Source organism: Microcaecilia unicolor, unplaced genomic scaffold, assembly GCF_901765095.1.
Source record: "Microcaecilia unicolor unplaced genomic scaffold, aMicUni1.1, whole genome shotgun sequence".
Lineage (NCBI taxonomy): Eukaryota > Metazoa > Chordata > Amphibia > Gymnophiona > Siphonopidae > Microcaecilia > Microcaecilia unicolor.
This window is the reverse complement of record NW_021963231.1, coordinates 47557-74680: the sequence shown is the minus strand read 5'-3', so window position 1 is coordinate 74680 and position 27124 is coordinate 47557. Positions and strand designations below refer to the sequence as shown.

The window sequence follows — 27124 nt, the reverse complement described above, 5'->3', positions numbered from 1 at the left end:
CGAGCCATTCAGTTTAGCATTTCTTGATGTAAGTAAATCCTCCTGTTTTTTTTTTTTTTTTTTTTTGCTATATCATCTGCAGTTTTATTATATGATATGCTCTGTTGTAAAATACTATCAATGGTTCAATGATTTTAATCTCTTATCCAGTTTCACGATTGTAGGTTTTGCTTCTTTTGTTCACTTGTATAGTTACAGGTGTATTACTGGCATTTTTAATTGATTTGTGGCTTATGTGTACACTCTTTTTAGGCTCCTTTTCTGGGTATACTTGTATTATTTGTCAGCATAAGTGGTGTTTTTCGCTACATAGGTATGAAAGTTTTTTGATCTGCAGATTTATAAGCCCCACTTTTCTTTATTTGGTCTGCTGGTGATTAAGCACTTTCCGCTTTCACTATACATTTTGTTTCATAATTAGTTATATGTAGGTAATATTCTTTTTTCTTTAGATACACACTGTGTTAGAAGTATATTTGCTATATAAATGTTATGGAGAGAAATTGGTTAGGAGGAAATTGACCTAGATGCAGTGCTTTTTTGAGAGGGTACTGACTACTGGCACCTTTTCCATTGTCTGCTAAAATTGACCCATGGTCCCCAAGTTTTAATGAGAGCTCAGGCTTTACACAACAATTCTGCCTTGTCATAGATTCTGTGACTGGTTGTAGAGAGCCTGGTTATTGTGGGGTGGGTCCATCAGTGATCACCCCACCCCTGAAGGGTGGCCTGGCATTTGAGTACTGTCACCTTTTGTGCTAGAAAAAAAAGCACTGCCTAGATGGTAATTATTTAGGGGGTAATTGGTGGGTGAGAACTGACCTATTGGAATTATCCAAGTGGGAACTCACCTAGAACCATAAGAGGCAAGTCTCTAAAAGGCGTCAAGATGGAGCTCACTAAGCACTAATTCTATAAAAGCATCTGGGCACCCAGATTCCATTATAGAATACTACGTAAGTCAGCATTTATGTGCCAAAATTTAGGTGCATCCACTTAGACCAAGTCAATAGCAGGCGTAAATGCACATGCCTAATTGTACTTTAGCACATAACTTACAATATTCTGTAAGTAACAAGTATAGATGTGGGGCCAGCTCATGTGTATGCCCTCCTGCAATTACACACTACGAGCCAGATTCAGAAGCCCAAAGTTATGTGAAGGCAAGGAGTGGGAACAGAGTCAGTCTCTTCAAAACAGACCAGAGACGCTAGATGTAAATCAAAAGCTTTATTGGAGGATGACTCAACAGGGTACCATGTTTTGGCACACACGGTGCTTTCATTGAGTCTTGTTGTCTGTGTATGAAGATATAAAGTGCTTTATAGTGATGTTCAGAAGCGGCAAAAACTCTGCATCACAAAGGTCTTTCTAAAAAACACTCTCTCCTCGAATCTACGCATCGAGGATCTATATCTTCATACACAGACAGCAAGACTCCTGAAGAAGGCACCATTTGTGCCGAAACATGGTACCCTGTTGGTGCGAAGGTGGCGGACCTCACTCATCACCTAGATAGGATTTTAGATAGTGCTGGGGAGGAGCCAGCTGTCTTGGTATATTTGGGTACTAATCACATAGGAAAATGTGGGAGAGAGGTTCTGGAAGCCAAATTTAGGCTCTTAGGTAGAAAGCTCAAATCCAGAACCTCTAGGGTAGCATTTTCTGAAGTGCTACCCGTTCCACACGCAGGGCCCAAGAGACAGGCAGAGCTCCGGAGTCTCAATGCGTGGATGAGACGATGGTACAGGGAGGAGGGTTTTAGATTTGTTAGAAACTGGGCAACGTTCTGGGGAAGGGGGAGCCTATTCCGAAAGGATGGGCTCCACCTTAACCAGGTGGGACCAGGCTGCTGGCATCGGAATTTAGAGATAGAGCAGCTTTTAAACTAGAAACTGGGGGAAGGCCGACAGTCGCTCAAAAGCACATGGTTTGGGATAAGGTATCTTTCAAAGATATCACCAAAACAGGGAAGCTAGGGTATCCCGATAGTGAGGTTGCAAATGAGACCGTAGTAGATCAGGTGTCCTTAAATAAAAATCAGACAAAAGATTGCAAATTAATACTGTCAAGTACTGAGCATGATGTAAATAGGAATAAGAAACATACTTTGAAATGTCTATATGCGAATGCCAGAAGCCTAAGAAATAAGATGGGAGAGTTAGCATATATTGCACTAAATGAAAAATTAGATATAATAGGCATCTCTGAGACCTGGTGGAAGGAGGATAACCAGTGGGACACTGTCATAACGGGGTACAAATTATATCGTAGCAATAGGGTGGATCGAATTGGTGGAGGGGTGGCATTGTATGTTAAGGAGAGCCTTGAATTAAATAGATTGAAAATCTGCAGGAAACAAAACACATCTTGGAATCCCTATGAATTGAAATTCCATGTGTAAAGGGGAAAAGGATAGTGATAGGAGTGTACTATCGTCCGCCTGGCCAGGATGAACAGATGGATATAGAAATGTTAAAGGAAATTAGGGAAGCAAACAAACTAGGCAACACGATAATAATGGGTGATTTCAATTACCCCAATATTGACTGGGTAAATGTATTATCGGGGCATGCTAGGGAGGTAAAATTCCTTGACGAAATCAAGGACTGCTTTATGGAGCAGCTGGTACAGGAGCTGACACGAGAAGGAAAATTTCTAGACCTGGTCCTTAGTGGAGTGCATGATCTGGTGCAGGAGGTAATGGTGCCAGGGCCGCTTGATAACAATGATCATAATATGATCAAATTTGATATTAGCTTTGAATTAAGTATATACAGGAAATCCAATAAGTTAGCGTTTAATAGCGTTTAACTTTAAAAAAGGAGACTTTGATAAAATAAGAACGGTGAAAAAAAAATTTAGAGGAGCAGTTGCGAGAATCAAAAATTTACATCAGGCATGGATGCTGTTCAAAAACACCATCCTAGAAGCACAGGCCAAGTACATTCCGCATATTAAAAAAGGAGGACAGAAGACTAAACGACAGCCGGTGTGGTTAAAAAGTGAGGTGAAGGAAGCTATTAGAGTTAAAAGAAAATCCTTCAGAAAATGGAAGAAAGAACGAACTGAAAATAATAAGAAACAGCGTAAGGAATGTCAAGTCAAATGCAAAGCGCTGATAAGGAACTCAAAGAGGGACTTTGAAAAAAAGATTGCATTGGAGGCAAAAACACATAGTAAAAATTTTTTTAGGTATATTAAAAGCAGGAAGCTGGCAAAAGAATCGGTTGGACCGCTAGATAACCAAGGGGTAAAAGGGGCGATCAGGGAAGACAAAGCTGTAGTGGAGAGATTAAATGAATTCTTTTCTTCGGTCTTCACCAAGGAAGATTTGGGAGAGATACCGGTGACAGAAATGGTATTCGAAGCTGATGAGTCGGAGAAACTGAATGAAATCTTTATAGACCTGGAGGATGTAATGAGGCAATTTGACAAATTGAAGAGTAGCAAATCTCCTGGACCGGATGGTATTCATCCCAGAGTACTGATAGAACTGAAAAATGAACTTGCGGAACTATTGTTAGTAATATGTAATTTATCCTTAAGATTGGAGGGTGGCCAGTGTAACTCCGATTTTTAAAAAAGGTTCCAGGGGAGATCCAGGAAATTATAGGCCGGTGAGTCTTACGTCAGCACCGGGCAAAAAGGTAGAGACTATTATAAAGAACAAAATTACAGAGCATATTCAAAAGCATGGATTAATGAGACAAAGCCAACATTGATTTAGTGAAGGGAATCTATTACATTTCTTTGAACAAACGTGGACAAAGGTGAGCCAGTTGATATTGTGTATCTGGATTTTCAGAAGGCGTTTGACAAAGTACCCCATGAAAGACTTCAGAGGAAATTGGAGAATCATGGGATAGGAAATAGTGTTCTATTGTGGATTAAAAACTGGTTAAAAGATAGAAAACAGAGAGTTGGGTCAGTATTCTCACTAGAGAAGGGTAGTTAATGGGGTTCCCCAGGGGTCTGTGCTGGGACCACTGTTTTTTAACATATTTATAAATGACCTAGAGATGGGAGTAACTAGTGAGGTAATTAAATTTGCTGACGAAACAAAATTATTCCAAGTAGTTAAATCGCGGGAGGATTGTGAAAAATTACGAGGACCTTACGAGACTGGGTGTCTAAATGGCTGATGACGTTTAATGTGAGCAAGTGCAAAGTGATGCATGTGGGAAAGAGGAACCCAAATTATAGCTACGTCGTGCAATCCACATTAGGAGACACCGACCAAGAAAGGGATCTAGGTGTCGTCATTGATGATGTGTTGAAACCTTCTGCTCAGTGTGCTGCGGTGGCTAAGAAAGCAAATAGAATGTTAGGTATTATTAGGAAAGGAATGGAAAACAAAAATGAGGACGTTATAATGCCTTTGTATCGCTCCATGGTGCGACTGCACCTCGAATATTGTGTTCAATTCTGGTCGCCGCATCTCAAAAAAGATATAGTGGAATTAGAAAAGCTGCAGAGAAGGACTACGAAAATGGTAAAGGGGATAGGACGACTTCCCTATGAGGAAAGGCTAAAGTGGCTGGGGCTCTTCAGCTTGGAGAAAAAACGGCTGAGGGGAGATATGATAGAGGTCTATAAAATAATGAGTGGAGTGGAACGGGTAGATGTGAAACATTTATGCTTTCCAAAAATACTAGGACAAGGGGGCATGCGATGAAGCTACAAAGTAGTACATTTAAAAGGAATCGGAGAAAATATTTCTTCACTCAGTTTAATTGCTCTGCCTAGCCCAAATGCTAATATTCAGTGACTAGAAAGTGCCTTTTTGTATTAGCTCTGATCGCCACATCACTTTTCAGTTAGGGTAAGGATATTCTGGGGATGGAGTCGGAGTGGATCCCTGGCACCACTGATGATCAATGCGAGTGCCTGGACAACTAACCTGGCAAGTCAGACTGCATGCAATGCTGTTGTGACTATGCCTGACTAGGTATCAGCACTGAATATCGGCCAGACATGGAGAACTTCTGGTGGCCCGCAAAGACTTTGGCTATATAGACAGTATCCATATTATGCCAGATGTTGAATACCTGGATCTAATTCAGCTCACAGGAGTCAGTATTTAAAATAATGCCGACCACTATGAGCCGAATATTGCCCCCCCCCCCCCCCCCCATTTTCCTAAATTTAGACCTATTTATGTGCCTAGATTTATGAGCCTAATTTGGATACTTAATGCTGAAAATCAGTGCTGAGCTTCTAACTTTTTTTTCTGCTCCCTAAATGTGCCCCTGTTACTAGCTTATTTTTGAGGCTTCTGAATTTAAGCACCTAGTAACACTAGGAGCATAAATTTAGGTATACAGTCTATTCAGATTTTCAGAGAAGCCAGTTTAGGAACTGTGTACAAAATTATGTGTAGCCAATAAGTATGTGTGACACTCTCTGTATAGGGCACACCTATTTGCTTGCCCAAAGACAACTCAGGAGAAATACAGCAGAGATAACGAAGAGAGAAGGGAGAGTTTCTCAGTGAAATAGCTTTATTTTATAGCCAGAATGTCAGTTCCAAGGACTCAACACGGACCATGTTTCGGCCAAAATTGCCTGCATTGGGAGTCCAGTGTTCAATGTCGTTCTGCTTGGAACTAGAAGGAACTTCAAGAGTTTGATCTCTATAGCTTTGAAAAATTACAGGCCCAAGCTCATGGACATGACTTCTCTCTGTACTCAGATTGCCCATCAGAATTCCATAAAAGAATTCCATAAATTATAATGGTTTATTTACCAAAGCAATTTATAGAGTCAACATGCAGCAATAAATTGTGAGAAATAGTTTCTTATTATTCTTGTAAGTTTAGTGTCAAATATAACTCACACCCCCTACTGGCAAACATCTTTACTACCTATCCCTTGATATTGGAGTGATCACAAAACCAAGACCATACAACCTGTTGCTGTCATTATTACAGTCTGAGGTGTCTTTAGGTTTTCCAGTGGTAGCTAAAATGTCATTCCTTCCGTCTCCTTCCTATCTCTCCTCCTCTTCCTTCTGTCCCATGGTTTCTGCACAGCCATAAGTACTTAGTGTTATCAGACTTGCCCATCAAAATAGGGCAAATCGTAGATGGTGATTGGCTGATTGATGATATTAAACCAATCATGCTGGTATTCTTATACATAAACTTGAAAGTATGCAGAGAGGCTCCAATGTCACTTATATAGAAGGGCATTTTTGAAAGAAACGTCTAAGTTTGAATTTGGATGTCTTTGTAAAACGTCCAAATCCAGAGGCAGGGAAGACCGTATTTTTGAAAAAAAGATGGATGTCCATCTTTTGTTTAGAAAATACCGTCAAAGATGTCCAAATCCAAGGATGTCCTTGGATTTGCACATCTTTGACTTTCGGCCATTTTCGAACACAAAGACATCCAAATGCAAGCTGTCCAAAACAGAGGAGGAGTGGCTTAATGGTTAGTGCAGCGGGCTTTGATCCTGGCAACATGGGTTCAATTCCCACTGCTGCTCCTTGTAACTTTGGGCAAGTCAAATGTACAAGGGGTATTTTTGGATATGACATCTAAGTCTGAATTTGGATGTTTTTTGTAAAATGTCCAAAATCAGGTTATTTTCTACAAAAAAAGTCTATCTTTTCCTTTTGACAGTGCTATTTGAAAAAATGTTTTGTGATTTGGGGAAGGAAGGGGAGGTGATCCACAAGTCCCTCCAGTGGTCATATGATCATTTGGGGCACCTCTTGTGTGGAGTAGAGGAGTAGGTTAGTGCAGCAGACTTTAATCCTGGGTTCAATTTCCACTACAGCTATTCATTATAAAGACAGGTCTAGCTCAAAACATCTAAGTTTTAATCTTGGATGTCTTTGTTTTGTTCCATTATCGCTGAAAGACGTCCATGTCTTAGGAACGCCCAAGTCCCACCTTGAACACTCCCCTGGCATGCCCCCTTGAGATTTGGATGTCCTTCTGACGGACTGCAGTTGGAGATGTCCAAAATCGGGTTTTGATTATACTGATTTGGACGTCCCTGGGAGATGGACGTCCATGTTCCAATTTATGTCGAAAGATGGACATCCATCTCTTTCGAAAATGAGCCTGTTAATGTAACAATGTCCCTTCTTCAAAGTCATCTTGAATTCTTCAGACTAGATCTAGCTGGTCAAAGTCCTTGGTCTGTCACAAGCACAGTGCTATATCTTCTGACACAGAGATTCCATTTAGTGTGACAGGCCTACCACTCAGGCATGGTCAAGTTCAGTTCCGCAACACAGAAAATGGTGTCAAGGCTATGCCTCACAAGCCTAAGTGTTCCTCTTAGAAAACATATTCTGCTCTACAAAAAGTGCAACTATAAACAGAAGAGTATTGTTGAAAGAGAATAGGAACTGAAAATGAACGTATTTTGATGAGAACACATTTTGTTGTTTTGATATTGCTAAGATCAATGTCATTGCTTGTTGCAGAGTGATATTGCTGATGTGCCAAATGATAACTCCAAGAATGATAAGAAAGGAAAAAGTAACAATCTCAAAGCAAATGTCACTCCTCAGAGCAGCTCTGAAATCAGACCAGCTGCAACTGCCGCCCAGGGCCCTGGACCAGATACCAAAAAAGGTAAAAATAAATAAAAACAAAGAGCACCCATCAAAAAAACAAAGATATTTCTTGTGCCATGAAACTGCTCACTGAAAAAAAAAATAATGCTCAATGACATATGGGGAGCAGTGTCTTTAAAGTAATGAGCTGGGAGCCAAAAGAGATGATTCCAAGTCCTGTTTCTGCCACTGTTACTTGCTGTGAACTAGGAGAAGTCACTTTTTTGCCCCTTGCCTGAATCACTCACTTAAACTGTCAGTTCATCAGAACAGAGATAGACTGTACGGTGTACAACTGGTATGATGTTCTGGTTTAAGGTTCTTTTCTTTTTTTGAAAAATATCTTTATTGAGTCAGGGAAACTTACAACAAATGCATAAAAATATTAATTCTGGATGAATAGTCATTAATACCTCCTAACATTTGGTTCGGAAAAAAACAATCCACCCGATATTCAAAGCGACATAAGTGGGCAGGAGAGGCTCTGGCTCGTTCAAATTGCTCCTAGCCACTGAATATCGGCTCTGACTGGCCAAAAATAAATGGGTAGGTCAGGGGCAGTACAGAGGGTGACATTGGGGAGGAGCTGACAGTTAACATGGGTGCTGGTAATATTCAGTGTCAGGACAGAACAAGCTGATGCAAAGTCTGTGTATCGGGGGGGGGGGGGGGGACTTTCAAGAATGTCCAAATCAGAATTGGGCCATCCAAAAAAACCCCATCCATCTCAAAGCTATTTTTGAACACGAAAGACATCAAGATTTCCTGTTTGAAAATACATGAGAAGAACGTTCTTACGCTGTACAAACTGAAATGTTTAAATTATAAACAGGAGAAAACAAGGTACAGGAACCTCTGTCTGGCAATATTCTTATGAAAATGGAAACACAGACATCCTTATAGAACAGGGGGGATGCCCAGTGGTTAGACTAGGACACAGGTTCAAATCCCACTGTAGCTCTTTTTTTTTTTTCATAAATCTAATTACTACAGGAATAGAAAAATACTTACTGTACCTGAATGTACACCACTTCAATATCCTTCAGGCTTGCGTGTGTCTTGTATTGTTTGGTACAGTAAGCATTTTTCTGTTCCTGGCGGGAGCCCCAGGCTACTTCTCTAACCTATTTGCTGTTTTGTTCAGAATGGCTATAATACCTGTAGCTGACATAGAGCCTGGTTTTCCTATCCAGTTTCACTTTCAGGGAAGAGAGAGGGTCATGCTTTATAATCCCTCCAGCACTCAGCTGCACAATCAGAGCACACTTTTGTAACTAGGATGACAGAAACAGGTCTAGATTAAAAAAAAAATCCTTCTTTTTAGACAAGGACGTTTTTCCCCAGTCAGAAATTGCTGTTGGACATCCTACTTTTGGACCTTCCTTAGTCCCGTCCACAACATGCTTCCTTGCTATTTGGACAAAAAGTAGTATGAAGCATCCAAATTCTGACTTTCCAAAATCAGCATCTGGATGTTTTTAGCAGATGGACAGTTGTTTTAGGCATTTTGAGGCACCCATCTGCTTTGAAAATGAGCACCAAAGGCCCGTTTCTAAGGGAAAGTACTGCCCTTGTAAAAATTAGGTACAGCATGCACCCATGCATTTTTCCCTTAGGCATGCTATTGCAAAACTGTTCTCCTAGATATTTGTATTGTATTATAGATCTGTTTTCCTGCAATCATTAAGCTTGAGTATTGCAATATGTACTAACTTTACTGAATTTCAACAAAAACTATTTGTTTCCTAGCTGTAGAACTCATTCCCCAAGTGAAGATAGAAGATTTAAAGCAAATGAAGGTAAGCTAGATTATTTAATAGCAGCAAACTGTTGTACAGCATGTCCTTGAAATGGTTCTATGAAATCATTATGTAACATTGGCCATGGATTTGTAGTGATTTCTTAGGTGTGTAGTGCTTTGTGCTTTCACGGTAGTTGATGTGAAGCGTGACGTGTTCAATTTCAACACTGATTTCTTTCCAACGTACCTGGGGATTATTTTAGAAACCTCCCCAGTTGCAAATAGTAGCTTTTAGATTGCCTACATTCAAGAGCCACTGTTAGTGGTCAATACCATGTGGACACGGCAGGAAAACAGAAGAGCAGTACCCTTGTAGGCACACAAACCGAACAAACACAACAAGGGTGACCAAAGAAAGAGCAGCAGACAATATCTGAACCAACGTCTTTATTAAATCATCCAGGACTCGACACGTTTGTTTGTTTGACAACAACCATATTGTTTTAAGCTTAGCTTAACCACAGCAGCCATTCATATAAAGACTCCTGAGGAAGGCTCCTAGGGGCCGAAACACGATTCGTGACGAGTCCTGGATGATTTAATAAAGACATTGGCTTGGATATCTTCTGCTGCTCTTTCAATACCATGTGGAGGCATGGTAAGGGTGTGGACAAGGGAGTAGGTTGAGTTGGGGAATAGACACCAATAAAAAAAAAAAGAAATCTGGATGTCTGCATTTATACTTTCCCAAAGGCATAAATAAGTGCATGCTTAAAGGGTGGGGTGTAAAGGCTGAGGCCAGCTCCTGAATCCCTCCCCCCAGCTTTAGATTGTACCCTCCAAACACGCACTCCCCCAGGATCAGATCCCTTTCTAATTCTGCTATATATTTTTTGAGATACAGCAACTAGAACTGAATGTAATACTCAAGATGAGGTCGCATCGTGGAGCAATACAGAGGCATTATAATATTTTTGGTCTTATTTTGCATCCCTTTCCTAATAATTCCTAGCATCCTGTTTTCTTTTTTGGCCATCGCCACACACTGGGCAGAAGATTTCAGCGTGTTGTCTACAATGACACCTAGATATTTTTCTTGAGTGCTGACCCCTAAGGCATATGCGTGTGTAAGTCATAATTAGTACAATGAAGTAACAGTTAGCTCCGATAATTGATTGTTAGTACCTAATTGCCTAATTAGTTTCCGCACGCATCTGGGATCTGTACCCAAATTTTGATGACCTGTGTAGAATTCAGGGATAAATTCTTGGGAGGGAACAGATTAGGGGCCTGAAGTGTAATTGAGTGTGGGAGGGGGCATAAGGCTGAAGGTTCACCTAAGGCACCCAATACCCTTGCACTGGCCCTATGGACGTGCCCTGCACATCCTTACATGTAATTTATGAGAGGCTCTGCCTTTGGTAGCTTCTTTGTAAAAATAGAGAGAATTTTCCACATCCCAGCTTGGACTTCTTAATTCCCTTCTCATATCCTATCCAAAATTGGCTTATAATGCCTAGCTGTAGCTTTCATATGTATGAACGTTTGGATGTGTAACTGTGCATAGCTTTCAAGATAAATGATCATCTGTCTTTGGAGATGATGGTATTAACTTCCCCAAAAGAGATATCCTCTGTTTAGTTCCTAAAGTTTTTTCTACCTCCTTTCAAAGAAAAGAACATCGAAGCGATTTACAGGAAAATAATATTACAATTTTAAAAGAAAAGAAAATAAGCAGTCTGCTGCCTCTTTGTACTGAAAAAAGAAAACAACAGCATTTCGGGCTACAGTTTCTCAACGGACAACAAAACGTTCTGCCAGCTTTTTTCTGGAGCATCCTCATTACATGCAGTTTAGGAAATTTGAAAGAACCTGGTCCTCTGCCATAATTTTTGTAACATGCAGGGGCGGTTCTTGCATTGCTTCCAGCATGAAAAGATCCAACAGTGACAGACTATCAAATTCATAAAGCATCTGTGACACTTAATCCTTCTTCCCCCCCCCCCTAATTTTCCAATATAGTTTATTAAGCTATTATTAGTCATATGCAAAGCCCTTGATTTCCTGTGTCTTTGTGGCCATGAGCAAGGCTACAAAATATACCCTTTCCCACAGAATTGGCTTGACCACCTGGAACCACCATGGGAGATTGGGGACTGGGCTGAGCCAGATCAGGTTTGTGAGGGTTGTGCTGCTACTATGATACAACAGTGGCATAGCTACAGGGGGCCACAGGGGCCTGGGCCCCCTCAAACTGGCTCCAGGGACCCCAGTTTGGCTGGCAGGGGTTCCCAATCCCCTCCAGCTAAGGCATTTGTTCCACGCTGGTCTTACATTGCTCGCACATGCTCAGTTTCATTAAAACGAGCGTGCACGGCGCTGAAAGCAGGACAAGGCACTAGGCAAAGTAAGAGCAGCGCGGGACAAACGCTATAGCCAAGGTACCTTCCAGTGGCAGCAGCAGCGGCGATGGGGAGTGGGAGCGGCAGGGGGAGTGGTAACGGCAGAAGCGGTACCTTCCAGTGGCGGCAGGGAGGCAGAAGTGGCTGCGGGAGGGGACAGAGTTGGCGGCATTGGGAGGCAGGCCAAAATGTGCCCCCCCACCTTATGCTCTGGCCCCCCCCCCTCCCATCTAAGTCTGGCTACGCCCCTGTACAGCCTCCTCATTTCCCATCTCCCAGGTTGAAGATTTTGCAGCAGGAGGGGGAAAGTAGTGCGGCCTATCAGGCCTCATCCTTCTCTTCTGCTGCTGGCCCCAACTGCTAATTTGAACCAGGTGGTGCACTTTTTCCTCTGTCTCCCATCACAGTTTCCCCTCCTTCTCCTTCTCCTTCTCCTCTTCCTTTCCCAAACTTCATTTCTTCTTTTCCCCATCCCCAGTCTTTTCTTCTATTCCCATGTGATCAATCTCAATGAGTATAATAATGAGAGCATAACATATGTCATACTGGATCAGACCAGAAAGCCCAATATCCTGTTTCCAGCAGTAACCAATCAGATCACAAACACCTACAAGATCCTAAACAGATCCATTCCTTGTTGCATATACCTAGGGATAAGCAGTAACTTTAAACACAGAAAATTTCCACTGAAGGCAAATTAAATCTAATGTGTCATATAAGCATACAATATTAAGCATATATATGATCAATGGATATATGAATATATTTGTGAAGGAAGGAAAAAGACCTCAGAGTCCAAGTCTATAGCATAATAAGGACAGTTACGTCACCAATCAACATTAAACATATATGTATGTGTGTGTGTGTGTGTGTGTGTGTTTAATGCTGTATACTTATATGAAACATTAGTGTTGATTTGCCTTCAGTGGGAATTTTCTCTGAATTATTTATTTTGGTATTTTCTACTTCACAATGAGCATTAACTTTCCCAAGTCTACCCATCTAATAATTGTTTATGGACTTGTCTCCAGGAACTCATCTAAATCATTTCTAAACACAGCGGGGTCAATATTCAGAGGAGGTTTAACGTGGCAGGTGCTAAGAAGGCATGCAAATTCCAATATTTATGTGCTTAAGTGACCGTTTATAAATTACGGTTTCATGGCGCGTGCTTTGTCAGTGGGTATGCACGGGGTGGATTTTAGGTAGAGCATGCAAGTACACACATAAATTATAAAATACTACAGTTTACACACATACTCGTAAAATAATTGGTGCAGATGTTTACACCAGCTCTAGGGCTGTTGTAAATTTATTTATATATGTATTTATTTATCATACTCGATATACCACCCTTCTGTTGAATCAAGCAGAGCAGTTTAAAATAGAAGCTCAGCCAATTATACAAAGTTAATGAGTTCCAGGCAAAACCAACATTAGTTCGGACTCCACAGCACACAGAACAATAATCGTAAAATAAAAGGGCTGTCTATAAGACAAGTTAAACAGTGGAGTCTCTTCCTTCAGCACTTGCAAGGAAGCCCTAACACCAGTCTAGGTCTCAGGAAATGCTAATGAGAAAAAGTGGATTTTTAAGTTCTTTTTCAAAGTATCTAACTGAGGTCTAGTCAAACATGGTGCAGTAGAGAATGGCTGGTGCCTGATTCTTTAGTGAAGACCATTTGTGCTCTGAAAAGAGAAGGGGATGACAAGCCGATTCTGAGACCTTACGGTACGTAAGGGGCAGTAAGAGATCAATAAGTTACTCAAATATTGGGGAAGAGCTGAGTAGAATACTTTGAGCCAGAGCTAGCATTCTAATTTTAACTCAGGGGCCCTTTTACTAAAGGGTTGCCGCAGAACTTCTGCTGGCCCAATGCAGGTGCGGGCAGTAGTTCCATCCCCAGAGCATGCCATGTCCAGCACTACAGAAAATCAGACCTCATTTTCCAGCACAGGGGTTACCTGTCGGTAATTGAGCAGTGCCGCGTGCTGCCAGGTTAGCATGGGTGCCCATATTACCACCTCAATGGGTGGTGGTAAGTGCTTCCCCCGAAATGGCCGCACAGCAAATTCAAATTTACCACACAGCCATTTCTTTTTTTTGACCTTTTTATCTGCTGTGGTAAAAGGAGCCCTGGAACGAGGCAAAAATGACCTCCGCTGCTAGTTCAGAGCCCCTTCTACCGCAGCTTAGTAAAAGAGCCCCTTGGTAAGGACCTGGTAACCAGTGGGCTTCCTTCATGAGTAAGTAACATGTCATATCTTCTAACCCGCGTAATAATTTGTGTGACTGAATTTTAAATATTCTGAAGCCGCTTAATAAGAGTATTCAGGCAATCCAACAAATAGGAATTCCTATAATATCTGCGCCTGCCATTTATGTTGGTATTTTATAAAGTGGAGCAGGCACATTCTTGCTTTATAAAATAGGCATAAAATTAGTGCTCGAAAAGCAGCCTCGGCTCTGCTCTTACCTGTTTTCTTCCAGACAAAGCTAAATCCATCATTACCTCCAGGTTGTAAAGGCAGATAACAATGAGAGCTCCACACAACCAGTAGTCAACTTTGCAGGTTCTGCCACTTTTCACTGCCATATCTGGCAACAAATTCCACAGTTTTAAAGGATCTGCCTTCAGCCTCATGGAATGTTCCCTAGTCTTAGTATTATTTGAAAGTATAAGTTACCATTCTTTATTTACCCATTCCACCTCACTCGTGGTTTCACAGATGTCCGTCATAGCTTTTCCAGACCTAAAGAGCCTCTTTAGCCTTTCCCTACAGGGGAGTTCCATTTTGTTTATCATTTTGTCACCCTTTTCTGAAACTTTTCCAGTTCTAAGAAGCAAACAGGCAGACGATCCTCAAGATCCAGAACGGACGTCAAAACAGCAGATCGCAGAGGTTGGAGTTCAAGTTGTTCCAATTTATTCGCCACGCAAAACAATAAATAGTTAAAAGCCCAGCACAGCCGTGTTTCACCCTTTCAATGGCTGTGTCAGGATTGCAGCTACTGCACTAGAGAGAAGCCCTTTAACCAGTAGATGATATTCTGAGAATACACCTCTGGGTATTTTAACAGCCCCTGGCACAACCTTTGGAAGGTGAAACATGGCCGTGTCGACCTTTTAACCATGTATACATTTCTTGTTTTTTGTGCCTCTCAAACCTCTGTGATCTGCTGTCTTGGCATCCTTTTCTAGTTCTGCTGTATCCCCTTTCATGGAATTTCTTAATTCTCGTGTATACGTCCACTTCTCTTGGTGCTCGATTAATAGTCACTGCTTTCATCTTTTGACTGACTTGACAACATGGGGATAGTTCTAAAACATGGCGCCTACTATGACCACTGGTTATGGCGTCTATGTTAAGTCTATTCTGTAAAGAAAAGTAGGTAGCTAGCACAAGTGGCAGAGAATGTACTTACAACTAGGTGCGATTACACCAGCCCTTTAGGTGGTATAAATGCCCATGCCTAGATGTACACTGTAATATAAATTTGTTGCAGCATTTCATCTAGGTTTCCACAGACAAGATGGCCTTGCAACTCAACTTGTGAAGTTTTATAAAAGTGTAGGCTTTTACAAGACAGTGAAGTTTAGGCATTGTTACCTCTTATAGAATTGATATCTTGGAAAAATGTGGTTTTGTAATTTTTATCTGGATACACCTAATTAATATATGATCATACCTATAGCTGAGTTTTCAACACTGAGCAGAACAGCTTTTGTCTGAGTTCCATTCATGATGCTATTCATCTGAATCTAAAAGGAAAGTTGCTCAGTGTACCTGTCCTTTGTTGTTGTTTCATGAGTCAAAACTCTTCTTCACTACAGCCTAATGACTTCTCAAGAAATCTGGAATTATCGATTCATTTTAGAAAATTAAAAGACACCTTACTTGCACTGTCATAAAAATCACGAGTCCCACATAGATTTTGGTGATACTTTCCTGATAGCAACCTACGTATTGTAATGATCAAACTCTTCTGATTGATTTTCCCTTGCAGTTTTCATTTCTTCCCCCTTCAGCTTGCTAACACATAAACTGATGGAAGAGATCTCATTTTATTACTGAGTTGCTATGTCAGCATACACAGTGAGCAAGGAGACAGAAGTTGTAACAGCAGAGAATTATTCAAGAGCTGATGGTCTACACACTTGTAAGGGTACAGAACATATGTGTAGGACAGCAAAGACAGAACAGTATGATTCTAGCTAGAATATGCATTGGTAGCAGCATTTACATGCTATATTGATAAAGTGTGCTGACCTGGTAGCTCAAGAATTTTCTTAAGTTAATGCACTGTATCCACATAAGTCAGAATTTCATGAAAATCATAGCTCAGAGTTACTCTAGTGGGTGAAATTAGAAACTCTTTGGACAGGGACGAGATGGCTATTGTTTCCCATGATCTCTCCTCAGCGTTCAGTTTGGTAATCCTTCATCTGTTCCTTTTCCATCTATATGATGTGGATCTTAAGGGAAAAGTTCTGAAATTGTTTGCTTCCATCCTTGGTGCTAGATTCTTTTTAGTACTGAAACTTTTGTCTTCAAGATTGATGACTCAGAAATCACAGACTCTTTATTAGAAGAAAGTTTGGATTTAACTAATTTCCTTGAGAGATCTGATGTGGAGGTGATGACTCCTTCTACTTTACTGGTTCAATTAGCAGATAGGGTCATAAAACCATTCTTTAAATACAGATATGTGGTGTTTATAAAATGTAAGATTCAAATGTCTCTCAACTAACCCAAAAGAAGAGAAAACAATTTTCTTGTTGAGACTACGGGTCTTGTAGTTGGGGGCTACCTTTATTCTCAGATATCCATGTAAATATGTAATTCTAATGCAAGAAGTTCAATATATTTTTTTTAATCGTGTGCAGCTTTTAGCTTTTGTATCGCTTGGTCCTAGAATGGAGTCCAGTGCCCCCCAGTGATAGAGCATTTCTTCAGTACACTCCTATATTTGATTATAGCTCAGCTTCAACTGTATATTTAGTTATCCTTTAATATTTGATTCTTGATGTTTTCCCATAATTCTTTGTTCTTTTCCCCATATTTGTGGACTAACAACATCATATTGCTGTCCCTCTCTCTCTCTCTATCTATCTATCTATCTATCTATCTATCTATATATATATATATATATATATATATATATCTATATATATATATATATATATATATATATACAGTGGGGGAAATAAGTATTTGATCCCTTGCTGATTTTGTAAGTTTGCCCACTGACAAAGACATGAGCAGCCCATAATTGAAGGGTAGGTTATTGGTAACAGTGAGAGATAGCACATCACAAATTAAATCCGGAAAATCACATTGTGGAAAGTATATGAATTTATTTGCATTCTGCAGAGGGAAATAAGTATTTGATCCCCCACCAACCAGTAAGAGATCTGGCCCCTACAGACCAGGTAGATGCTCCAAATCAACTCGTTACCTGCATGACAGACAGCTGTCGGCAATGGTCACCTGTATGAAAGACACCTGTCCACAGACTCAGTGAATCAGTCAGACTCTAACCTCTACAAAATGGCCAAGAGCAAGGAGCTGTCTAAGGATGTCAGGGACAAGATCATACACCTGCACAAGGCTGGAATGGGCTACAAAACCATCAGTAAGACGCTGGGCGAGAAGGAGACAACTGTTGGTGCCATAGTAAGAAAATGGAAGAAGTACAAAATGACTGTCAATCGACAAAGATCTGGGGCTCCACGCAAAATCTCACCTCGTGGGGTATCCTCGATCATGAGGAAGGTTAGAAATCAGCCTACAACTACAAGGGGGGAACTTGTCAATGATCTCAAGGCAGCTGGGACCACTGTCACCACGAAAACCATTGGTAACACATTACGACATAACGGATTGCAATCCTGCAGTGCCCGCAAGGTCCCCCTGCTCCGGAAGGCACATGTGACGGCCCGTCTGAAGTTTGCCAGTGAACACCTGGATGATGCCGAGAGTGATTGGGAGAAGGTGCTGTGGTCAGATGAGACAAAAATTGAGCTCTTTGGCATGAACTCAACTCGCCGTGTTTGGAGGAAGAGAAATGCTGCCTATGACCCAAAGAACACCGTCCCCACTGTCAAGCATGGAGGTGGAAATGTTATGTTTTGGGGGTGTTTCTCTGCTAAGGGCACAGGACTACTTCACCGCATCAATGGGAGAATGGATGGGGCCATGTACCGTACAATTCTGAGTGACAACCTCCTTCCCTCCGCCAGGGCCTTAAAAATGGGTCGTGGCTGGGTCTTCCAGCACGACAATGACCCAAAACATACAGCCAAGGCAACAAAGGAGTGGCTCAGGAAGAAGCACATTAGGGTCATGGAGTGGCCTAGCCAGTCACCAGACCTTAATCCCATTGAAAACTTATGGAGGGAGCTGAAGCTGCGAGTTGCCAAGCGACAGCCCAGAACTCTTAATGATTTAGAGATGATCTGCAAAGAGGAGTGGACCAAAATTCCTCCTGACATGTGTGCAAACCTCATCATCAACTACAGAAGACGTCTGACCGCTGTGCTTGCCAACAAGGGTTTTGCCACCAAGTATTAGGTCTTGTTTGCCAGAGGGATCAAATACTTATTTCCCTCTGCAGAATGCAAATAAATTCATATACTTTCCACAATGTGATTTTCCGGATTTAATTTGTGATGTGCTATCTCTCACTGTTACCAATAACCTACCCTTCAATTATGGGCTGCTCATGTCTTTGTCAGTGGGCAAACTTACAAAATCAGCAAGGGATCAAATACTTATTTCCCCCACTGTATATATATATATATATATATGTGTGTGTGTGTGTGTGTGTGTGTGTGTGTGTTTTCTTATTTACTTTTTCTGGTAATGCAGAAATATTTTTTTAATATGATGTGATTTCTAATAATTTTGTTTGTGCAATATGTATTTGAAAGTACATAAATTAAAAAAAAAAAACTGCTGAAACCTTGATTCTCAATGGTGTGATTCCAACTGCCTGAAATTAAATGCTACTAAAACATATGCCTAAAAAAAATCAACACTGAAAAAAAATATATACATAGGCATATTCTATAAAAAACGACTAAATTTAGGTGTACTTTATAGAATATGCATAAATTGTGCTGCATTTTATAGAATACTAGTATAAAAGGCCCGTTTCGGTAGGCAATGAAACGGGCGCTAGCAAGGTAATCCCCCCCTGCAGCGTCCTTCCTGTCTCCCCTGCCCCCCCTGCAGCCACCCATCTGATCTCAGGACCCCCTCCCCACCAACCCTCCTCTGCCCCTGCAGCCACGCATGTGCAGCGGCCCTCCTCTCTCCCTTGCTCCCCCTGCAGCCACCCATGTCCAGCGACTCTCTTCTCCCCCTGCCCCCCTGCAGCCACCCATGTCCAGCAACCCTCCTCTCCCCTGCCCCCCTTGCAGCCACCCATGTCCAGCGACCCTCCTCTCCCCTGCCCCCCTGCAGCCACCCATGTCCAGCGACCCTCCTCTCCCCCTGCCCCCCTGCAGCATCCCTTCTGTCTCCCCTGCCCTCCCCTGCAGCCACCCATCTGGTTTCAGGACCCCCTCCCCACCTCCCTCTTCCCTGCCCCCCTGCAGCCATCCATGTCCAGCGACCCTCCTCTCCCCCTGCAGCCACCCATGTCCAGCGAGCCTCCCCTCCCCTCTCGGCGCATCACCCAAACCCCGGCCCCCCCAGCGCATCACCCAAGCCCCTACCTCCCCCTCGGGCACATCAACCCTCTCGCCACCCGCAGCCGCCAATACTAACGCTGTCCGGCCGCTTCTGTGTCTCCTGTTGAGCAGCAGCGGCCAGTGCAAAAAGAAAAAAGCCAAAAGAAGATTTTAAACCTGAAACACGACTCCATAGACAGCCATCTGGCATTGGCTGTCATCTCTGCAGCTGCTCCTACTCTCCCCTCTGACATCGCTGCGCTCCTCCGGGGTCTTCCTGCAGGGGCAGTGACGTGGAGGGGAGAGGAGGAGCGGCTGCAGTGACGACAGCCAATGCCAGATGGCTGTCTACGGAGCGGCGTTCCAGATTAAAAATCTTTTTTTTGGCTTTTTTCTTTTTGTACCGGCCGCTGCTGCTCCACAGGAGAAGCAGCAGCGGCCGGACAGCGTTAGTATTGGCGGCTGCGGGTGGCGAGGGAGTTGATGTGCCCGAGAGGGGGGTAGGGGCTTTGGTGATGCGCAGGGGGGAGGGGCTTGGGTGATGCGTCGAGAGGGGGGTAGGGGCTTGGGTGCTGCAGAGGGGCTTGGGTGTTGCGCCGAGGGGGGGCACTGAGAGCTGATTGGTAGGCAGGGGGAGGAGTAGGGAAACACGCTCCGCGTGTTTCCCTACTCCTCCCCTTGCCTTGGAATCAGCTGTCACTGACATCAGTGCATTCTAAACTGCCTAACAGACCACCTCCGAGGGAGCCACGGTCCCAGGCACATTAGAACGTTGGAGGTGAGAACTATTATATAGGATGCCGAGCATCCCTCCACACAACTAAATTTAGTCGAGGGCAGTTATGCCAAGTAAAACTTGGTGTAAATGCCGATGCCTAAATTAGGCACAGACTGGGTGTATTCTATAACAACGTGCATAGATTTTAGAAGCGCTCATTCCATGCCTGTGGCCACACCCCTTTTCAGCTATGCACCTTGCAATTTACATGCATCACTTTAAAGAATACACTTAGTTCTGCATATAAATTCTAATTAATGCCAATTTGTGTCAATTGCTTGTTAATTAGCAATCAGTGCTAATTACGTTGCACAAGCAAATCCAGAATATGACCGGATTTGCGCACACAACTTAAGTCACACTATATAGAATCTAGGGGATAACTTATAGAATACTGTAAATCAGGGGCATATCTGGAATCCGGCGGTAGGGGGGGCCAGAGCCAGAGAGGGGGGGCACATTTTTGCCTCCCTCCCCCCCCCCCCCGCCGCCGCCGCCGCCGCCGCCTCCTCTCTCCACCCCCTCCCCGCCGTCAACCCTCCCCCGCTGCTTACTTTTGCTGGCGCCGAGGTCCGACCCGCAATCGCCGTTTTTCGTCTTCCTCCGTGGCCATGCTTCCAGGAAGTAACGCTGCAGTGCTGATTCGTTGAATCCAGTTCGACGTCTGACGTCAGACGCCGAACTGGATTCAACGAATCAGCACTGCAGCGTTACTTCCTGGAAGCATGGCCACGGAGGAAGACGAAAAACGGCGATTGCGGGTCGGACCTCGGCGCCAGCAAAAGTAAGCAGCGGGGGAGGGTTGACGGCGGGGAGGGGGGCCAGGGCGACATCTGCGGGGGCCCAGGCCCCTGTGGCCCCACGCAGATACGCCCCTGCTGTAAATTACATGCTAAAGTGCAACATTTGTGCCTGCCAACTTACATTTTATTCTATAATGGAATTTGGGCACCCAGATATTATTATAAAATTCATGCTCAGTGCCCTGCATTTTGGGCCCCTTTTACCAAGCTGCGGCAAAAGGAGGCCGGTGCTGGTGTCGGCACATGTTTTACACAGACGCCAAGGCCCCCTTTTACCGCATCTGGTAAAAGGGAAGTCTCGCCTTCCTGCAGGAAATGGCCATGTGGCAAGTAAAGCACTTGCCACGCAGCCATTTCGGAGGGCTGGGTAAGGGCTCTCGTGTTAACCTGGCAGTAACCGGGTAGTACGCGGCACTGCCTGACTACTGTAGCACCAGAAATGACAGTGAGCTAGGGGTGGGAAGTACCACCGGGCTGCTGCGGTAGCCTGGCATTACTTCCTATATAGCGAGCGGTAATCCTGTGTTGAGCTTAACACTGCATAGTAAAAGGAGCCCTTTATCACCTACATTTTGGTGACCTTTATAGAATTGTTCCCCCAATATGTCTTATAAATCAATTTAACATAACTTGATGTTTATCACCTGTCAATTTCAAAGTGAGCAAAGGGGATAGTTTCTTCTTTCAGATATTTTTTTAAACAAACTAATTCTGTTGTACAATAATCACTTACCTCCAAATTCTACAAATCACGCTTTAAATTGCACACACAAATTTGGGCACAGGAAATGTAATTGAATAATGAGCCAAATAACACCGATATTTGGTCACTAACAATTATCAGTGCTAATTGGCATTAATTAAAATCTACACATGTAAGTTTATGTGCCGGATCTGCGCATAACTTTTACGTGTGGATCAAAAAAGGGGTGTGGCCATGGGAGGGTCGTGGGTGGATCAGGAACGTTCCTGCAATTTAGGTGCATTGTTATAGAATAAGGGCGATCAGGCATGGCATTTATACCAAGGTTTTGTTGCTGTGAATGGCAGCGCCTAAATGTAGTCATAGTTCTCGGCACTTAGTGCTATTCTATAAATGGCGCTTAACTTTGAGCATGGTTTATAGAATAGCACTTAGCGCTTTTTTTTTCCGGCACTGATTTTTCAGCACTATTTATAGAATTTAGTCCTTAATGTAGTAGAATGCTTACCGTAGGCATGAAACAGTCCAGAATGGAAAGAAAATGCTACCACCTCTCAAACAGACTTTTCCATAGTGATAGGCTGAATTTTGGATTAAACGAATCATTATTTGAAAAGAACAGGCCCTATCCAAATGTTTTCCAAGGGGTTGGAAAACTTGATGTTTGTGGAGTCTGAGCTGAAACTGAATATCATATATTCACCATGCTACGCTCCTTGTTGACTCATCAATTTTTTTATTTTTACCCTGATTTTAGCAGATGACAAACAATATTAACTTAAAAAAGCCTGCCTTCCAAGAAACACCTAAATGACTTTATTTTTTGGATTATAGACCTTGCTATTCAAAATAGCAGTCCATTTTCATAGGTATAATTAACATTATCCGGTATAAAAAGTCATGCATATAGAGAAATAATGTTGATTGAATACTGTTTTGCAGGCTTATTTGAAGCAATTAAAGAAGCAGCAGAAGGAACTGAATTCTTTAAAGAAGAAGCATGCGAAGGTATGATGCACTAAAGAAAGACATGTCTAACTTAATGGCTGTATATGCCATTGAGACAAAATAAGAGAAAACCTTTAGTTTACAGGTCCCTAAATGTTCACAGAGATATAATTTCTGCACACATACACATGGTGGTAAGATGTTCTAGGTATAGAACAGGAAACTCAACCAGTTGCATTGTGTTGCAACAGACTAAGTTGTATGCTAAACTAAACATACCCAAAATTATAGAAAACTAATACTTATGTGTGTAAGTGTGCACTCACCTGTGAAAGTGCTAGCCTGGCACCTAAGTGCTGTTCTGTTAGGGCACGCATAAATGGCATAGGTGCAGATGGCAAGGGGTTGTATACATGGGTAAGTTATGTGCCACTTAAGCACATAACTTACAGAATGCTGTAGGTTATACTCATCCCAGTTGAATGTAAGAATGTAAGAACATAAAAATAACAAAACTAGGTCATACCAATGGTCCATCTAACCCAGTATCCTGCTTCCAACTGTTGCCAGTCCATGTCACAAGTACCTGGCAAAAACCCAAATAGTAGCAACATTCCATGCTACCAATCCCAGAGCAAGGAGTGGCTTCCCCATGTCTGTTTGAATAGCAGACTATGGACTTTTGCTACAGAAACTTGTCCAAATCCATTTTAAACCCAGATATGTTAACCACTGTTACCACATCCTCTGGCAGTGAGTTTCAGAGCTTAACTATTCATTAAGTGAAAATGTTTCTTCTATTTGTTTTAAAAGTATTACCATGTAAATTCATAGAGTGTTCCCTCGTCTTTCTACTTTTTGAAAGAGTAAAAAATTGATTCATTTTTACCCATTCTACTCCACTCAGGATTTTGTACGTCTCTGTCCTATCCCCCCGCCCCTTCAGCCATCTGTTCTGCAGTTATTTTTCGTCTCTAGCTAGTGTAACTGTAGACATGTAAATGTAAGGCACACTGATACCTGATTATGCTGGTATTCTGTAACAGAATCTGGGTACCTGGATACCATTATAAAATAGGCTCTCACCATGCAGCATCAGTGCACCTATATGGAGACTCGCAGTTCTAGAATTGTCCCCATCATGCTGGCACTGTGATCACACTATCACTACATTTAGTGCCTCTACCTATACAGATAGCAATGTTGACTTTATGTAGTAAGTTCCAACACTTTTAAATAAACGCAGTGCCTCACCAGTTGAAAATCCACACTATTGTTGTTTTTCAGTATGCAGGTCTGTACTGCTATGGATTTTTAGCCTGCTTCACTAACACAGACTACTCAGTAATTACTGTGGATTCTTTTAGATTCGTATTAGGTAAATGAGACCTTTATTAGAGGTTCTAAAATCTATAATGATTAAAATATATACAATGATTAAGATATATACAATGATTAGCTATATAACTGAAAAGAAACAATACCTATAATCATTCTATCTATAATTAAACAAAACCTATCTATAAACAATCAATACATCACTGGTCTCTACATCTAAGCAATGCTAAGAGTTCCTAGACCAGGAAATAATACACTGTAAACAATCATCACTGGTCCTTACATCATCCAGGCTCTTAATCATTAGCTGGGGGGCCCTGTTCACAGAGAAAGTCAGGAGCTTCTTTGACCAGGAGTCTGGTTCTATGTGGTGCGTCCACCCCTAGATGGGCTTCCCCCTTCACTGCCAGAGGCCCCCCTTTTTTATTAGGTTTAGAACTCATGTTCAGAGCTAAGGAATATTACAGACCACTGGGGCAGTAAGGGGAGGTCATCCCTGATTCTCTCCAGTGGTCACCTGGTCATTTCGGGCACCTTTTTGTGCCTTAGTCGTAAGAAAAACACGACCAGGTAAAGTCATCCAAGTGTTTGTCAGGGACGTCCTTGATTCTTTCGATTATGGCTCGAGGATGTCCTAGTGTTAGGCATGCCCATGTCCCACCTTCACTACGCCTCCGATACGCCCCCTTGAACTTTAGCCATCCCTGCGACGGAAAGCAGTTGGGGACGTCCAAAATTGGCTTTCGATTATACCGATTTGGACAATCCTGTGAGAAGGAAGTCCAGTTTCTGATTTATGTCGAAAGATGGGCGTCCTTCTCTTTCGAAAATGAGCCCATAGGTGTGCTAGTATTTTTAGCACACGCTACATGCTAGAGACACCCATAGGAATATATGGGTATCTCTAGTGTTTAGTGTGCACTAAAAATGCTACCACACCTTAGTAAACAGGTCACTATGGGGCCCTTTTACTAAGGTGTGCTGAAAAATGTGCTGTGCTAGTGAAGGCGTGTGTTTTGGGTGCGCATAGATCCATTTTTCAGCGCACCTATAAAAAAGGCCTTTGTTTTATTTTTGTCAAAAATGGATGTACGGCAGAATAAAAATTGCCGTGCGTCCATTTTGGGTCTGAGAGCTTACCGCCAGCCATTGACTTAGCAGTAAGATCTCACGCGGTAACCGTGCGGTAATTGTCTATGTGCATAGAATGATGATTACTGCCTGGTTTTTGCCATGCACCAGAAAATAAAAATTATTTTCCGTCTCATGTAGTGGACACACATCAAAAGTGAAATTACTGTAAGGGTCATGTGGTAGCCAGGCAGTAACTCAAAATTGACGCACGTTGGGCGCGCGTAGGCACCTATGTGGCTTAGTAAAAGGGCCCCTCAGTGTTTAATTGGTTTGAACAATTTGGGGTTAGTTGGGAAGTCTTTTAGTTGGAAGCCGGATAGTGGTATCCCACAGAGTTCTCCAATTTCTCCTTTTCTGTTCAATATTTACCTAAGTTCATTGGGTAAATTTCTTACAGATTTGGGTGTTGTTGTCTTATGCTGATGATATTTTTCTTTTATGCCCTGCTTCAGCAAATTTCTCATATTATTGCTATGGACAAACTTATATCTTAATTATTGATGAATGGGCAACTACACATTTCTTAAAATTGAATAAGCAAAAAACTAAGGGGCCCTTTTACAAAGGCACGAGAGGGCTAACGAATGGGTAGCATGTACCCAATTGGCACTACTGCCGGGGTAGTGTGTGCGCCCAGTAGTAATTCTGAGCTTGGCATGCAACGAATCCTGCAGCAGAAAATAATTTTCAATTTTCTACCACAGGGGGGTATTCCCAGTAGTAACCAGCAACACATCCACGTTGGAGCGCGCTGCATGGTTACCGCATGGGTAGCATGTGAGCCTTTACCACTAGCTCGGTGGGTGGTGGAAAGGGCTCAGGCCATAAATAGGCGCATGCTAGTTTTAATTTTAGTGCATGCCCATTCCCCAGCCCGTTAAAAAATGGCCATTTCCCAGCCATAGTAAAAAGTGGCCCAGCACACACCAAAAAGATGCACCCACATTACCACAGGGTACTTTTTACTGTGGCTTTGTAAAAGGATCCCCTAAGCTTTTATGGTTTTGAGATTCCGATCATCTCCCTGATAAGATAGTAGTTTTAGCTTCTGGAGAAAGATTAACAATCGACAGTCATTCCAAGGTTTTAGGTATTGTATTAGATTCTAAACTATCATATAAAAAATAAATTAGGGGTCCTTTTACTAAGGTGCACCAAAAAATGGTCTGCGCTGGTGTAGACGCGTGTATTGGATGCACGCAGGCCCATTTTTCAGCTCAGCTGCAAAAAAGGCCCTTTTTTTGGCCGAAAATGGGCGTGCAGCAAAATGAAAATTGAATAAATTTAGACAGGAGTAGGAGTGCATCAGAATTTAGTCATGCAATGAGAAAGCATATTTTTTTATTCTTTTTCTGGGGGTCATCAGATCTAACTGCAACTTACACCATCGGAGCTCAACGTTTCTTGCTCCATTGAATAATGGTTGTAGTGCAAATCCTCATAGGACCACCCTTACTTTAAATAGTGCATAATATCAACTTATCTCAAAAATATATATGTGATAGGAATAACCACTTATCTTATTCCACTTGTTCTCTTATTATTTTCTTTTATCGTTTTAGCAACGACACTAGTTGGCAGCACTTTTAACCAAAGGAGAACCTCTGCCGACTTGGCCAGGTTTCAAACAAAAAATCTTCCTCAGAGAAGAGGCTCTAACTCCATGGTTCAAAATACTCTCCTGCATAGGCGGCCATTTTTTCCTATGCAGGAGAGTATTTTGAACCATGGAGTTAGGCGGCCATTTTTTCCTATGCAGGAGAGTATTTTGAACCATGGAGTTAGGCGGCCATTTTTTCCTATGCAGGAGAGTATTTTGAACCATGGAGTTAGGCGGCCATTTTTTCCTATGCAGGAGAGTATTTTGAACCATGGAGTTAGGCGGCCATTTTTTCCTATGCAGGAGAGTATTTTGAACCATGGAGTTAGAGCCTCTTCCCTGAGGAAGATTTTTTGTTCGAAACCTGGCCAAGTCAGCAGAGGTTCTTCTTTGGTTAAAAGTGCTGCCAACTAGTGTCGTTGCTA

General features: G+C 42.3%; 1 protein-coding gene across 1 annotated transcript in view; it reads left to right on the top strand.

The window, feature by feature from the left end:
* Positions 1 to 27124, top strand: part of LOC115459092 (1-phosphatidylinositol 4,5-bisphosphate phosphodiesterase beta-4-like) — a gene marked incomplete at its 3' end in the record, with an annotated part of 136405 nt that overhangs the window by 64992 nt on the left and 44289 nt on the right. Inside the window, 3 exon segments of the mRNA XM_030188958.1 lie at positions 7442 to 7592; positions 9323 to 9372; positions 22622 to 22687. Of these exon segments, the coding sequence (XP_030044818.1) occupies positions 7442 to 7592; positions 9323 to 9372; positions 22622 to 22687 (267 nt within the window).